Below are 1,533 nucleotides of genomic sequence, written 5' to 3'. Positions count from 1 at the left end.
CACTAAAATTGAGATTATTGCCCGAATTCTGTAAGCAGTCTCAAGTCACTAATTGAGACTTTTCGTGGTGAAATTTGATTTTGAGACTAGTTGGTATTCAGTAAGCAATCTCACGTCATTAGTCTCAAAAAAAAAGTCACTAATTAGTGATCTACTTCTGAGCAGCTCACAAAACGAAAAATATAGAAGAGGAAATAATTATTTTATATATATTGCAAAAAAAACGCGAAAATGAAGCGAAGTAATATGTTTTGGGTAAAAATTTCTTAAGAACACGAATAATTGTGTATTTATTGACGTTTTAGAAACATGCGTAGACGGATTCTGGCAAGTTTACGCAGCACGGAAGACCCATTCCTTCTGGAAGAAGACGTTTTCAGGAGGTTTTTAAGATTCCCGAAATCCTTCTGCTGGGAACTTATTCAAGATCTCAAACCACTTGACAAGTTTGAGCGGAATTCGAGAATTCCATTTGAACTTCGGGTGGGCTTGATATAGTAATAAAAATATATAGGTAGGCTTTACAACATATTACTTTCAGTTTGTTTCAGTACTATATTTTCTGGCAAATGGCTCCTACCAAAGCGTTATTGGAAACTGCCACTTCTCGGCAATGAGTCAACCAAGCGTGTCGAGATGTATTGAGCAAATTTGCAAGATGGTAGTGGAACACAAACACTTTGAAATTAGTTTTCCCAATGAGGCGGAGCATTACAACAGCATAAAGAGGGGGTAAGTTTTAAACATGGTACAAAATATGCATTTGCACCATTTCAACGGCTTAAAATTTGCAGTTTCCACAACAAATTCGGAATAAAAGGCGTCATAGGTGCTATTGACTGCACACATATTGCAATACTTTCCCCGCAATCTTTAATTGCTGGAGTAGTACCTCATGAGTATATGAATCGCAAGGGATACTACAGCATTAATGTTGAAGCCGTGAGTTTATAAAAAATAAATACTGGTTTATCAACATTTTGTAATGTTTATAACTAATAACCCCATTCCTAGATTTGCAACGACGAACTAATTTTTCAAAACGTCAATGCACGATTCCCAGGATCTTGTCATGACGCCGGTATATGGACAACTTCGCCGGTGAGAATCAAACTCATCAGGGAACACATTGTGGGGGCATTTAAATGGCTTTTAGGTGATTCAGGTTATCCTTTGGAGCCATGGCTTCTAACACCAATAGCAACACCTTCTTCCGCTAGCGAAGAGATTTTCAATAAAACACATATAAAAGCAAGGAACACAATTGAACGTGCCTTTGGAGTCCTGAAATCACGATTTCGGTGTCTATCCAAAGAGCGCGTTCTTAGATATTCACACAAAAATGCGGCAGCTATCATCTATACATGTGTAATATTCCACAATATGCTGCAAAAACGTGGCATATTCACTGATGAGGCCATGCCACCAGAAGACCCATCGAATGATGAAGCTAGTGAACCAATAAGGTCAACAGAATATTATTCTGAAGGCAGAAGGGCGAGGCAAAATTGCATAAACGCACTTATACTGTAA

At 38.0% G+C, this 1,533-nt stretch overlaps 1 protein-coding gene across 1 annotated transcript; it reads left to right on the top strand.

Annotated features, from left to right (window-relative positions):
- The first annotated feature begins 309 nt into the window (after positions 1-309).
- On the top strand, positions 310-1,533 carry LOC129251376 (putative nuclease HARBI1). Its single transcript, XM_054890775.1, has 4 exons — positions 310-483; positions 542-732; positions 795-942; positions 1,015-1,533. The coding sequence occupies exons 1-4, from the start codon at positions 310-312 to the stop codon at positions 1,531-1,533; spliced, it is 1,032 nt and encodes a 343-aa protein (XP_054746750.1).

This window comes from Anastrepha obliqua, unplaced genomic scaffold, assembly GCF_027943255.1.
Source record: "Anastrepha obliqua isolate idAnaObli1 unplaced genomic scaffold, idAnaObli1_1.0 ptg000012l, whole genome shotgun sequence".
Taxonomy (NCBI): Eukaryota; Metazoa; Arthropoda; class Insecta; order Diptera; family Tephritidae; genus Anastrepha; species Anastrepha obliqua.
This window is presented reverse-complemented; position numbering and strand designations above follow the sequence as displayed.

Excerpts from the sequence above, each read along its gene's own strand:
- LOC129251376 (XM_054890775.1), top strand. The coding sequence starts at position 310 with ATGCGTAGACGGATTCTGGCAAGTTTACGCAGCACGGAAGACCCATTC. Across the intron at positions 733-794 it reads TACAACAGCATAAAGAGGGG|TTTCCACAACAAATTCGGAA; the intron begins GTAAGTTTTAAA and ends TAAAATTTGCAG. Across the intron at positions 943-1,014 it reads ACAGCATTAATGTTGAAGCC|ATTTGCAACGACGAACTAAT; the intron begins GTGAGTTTATAA and ends CCCCATTCCTAG.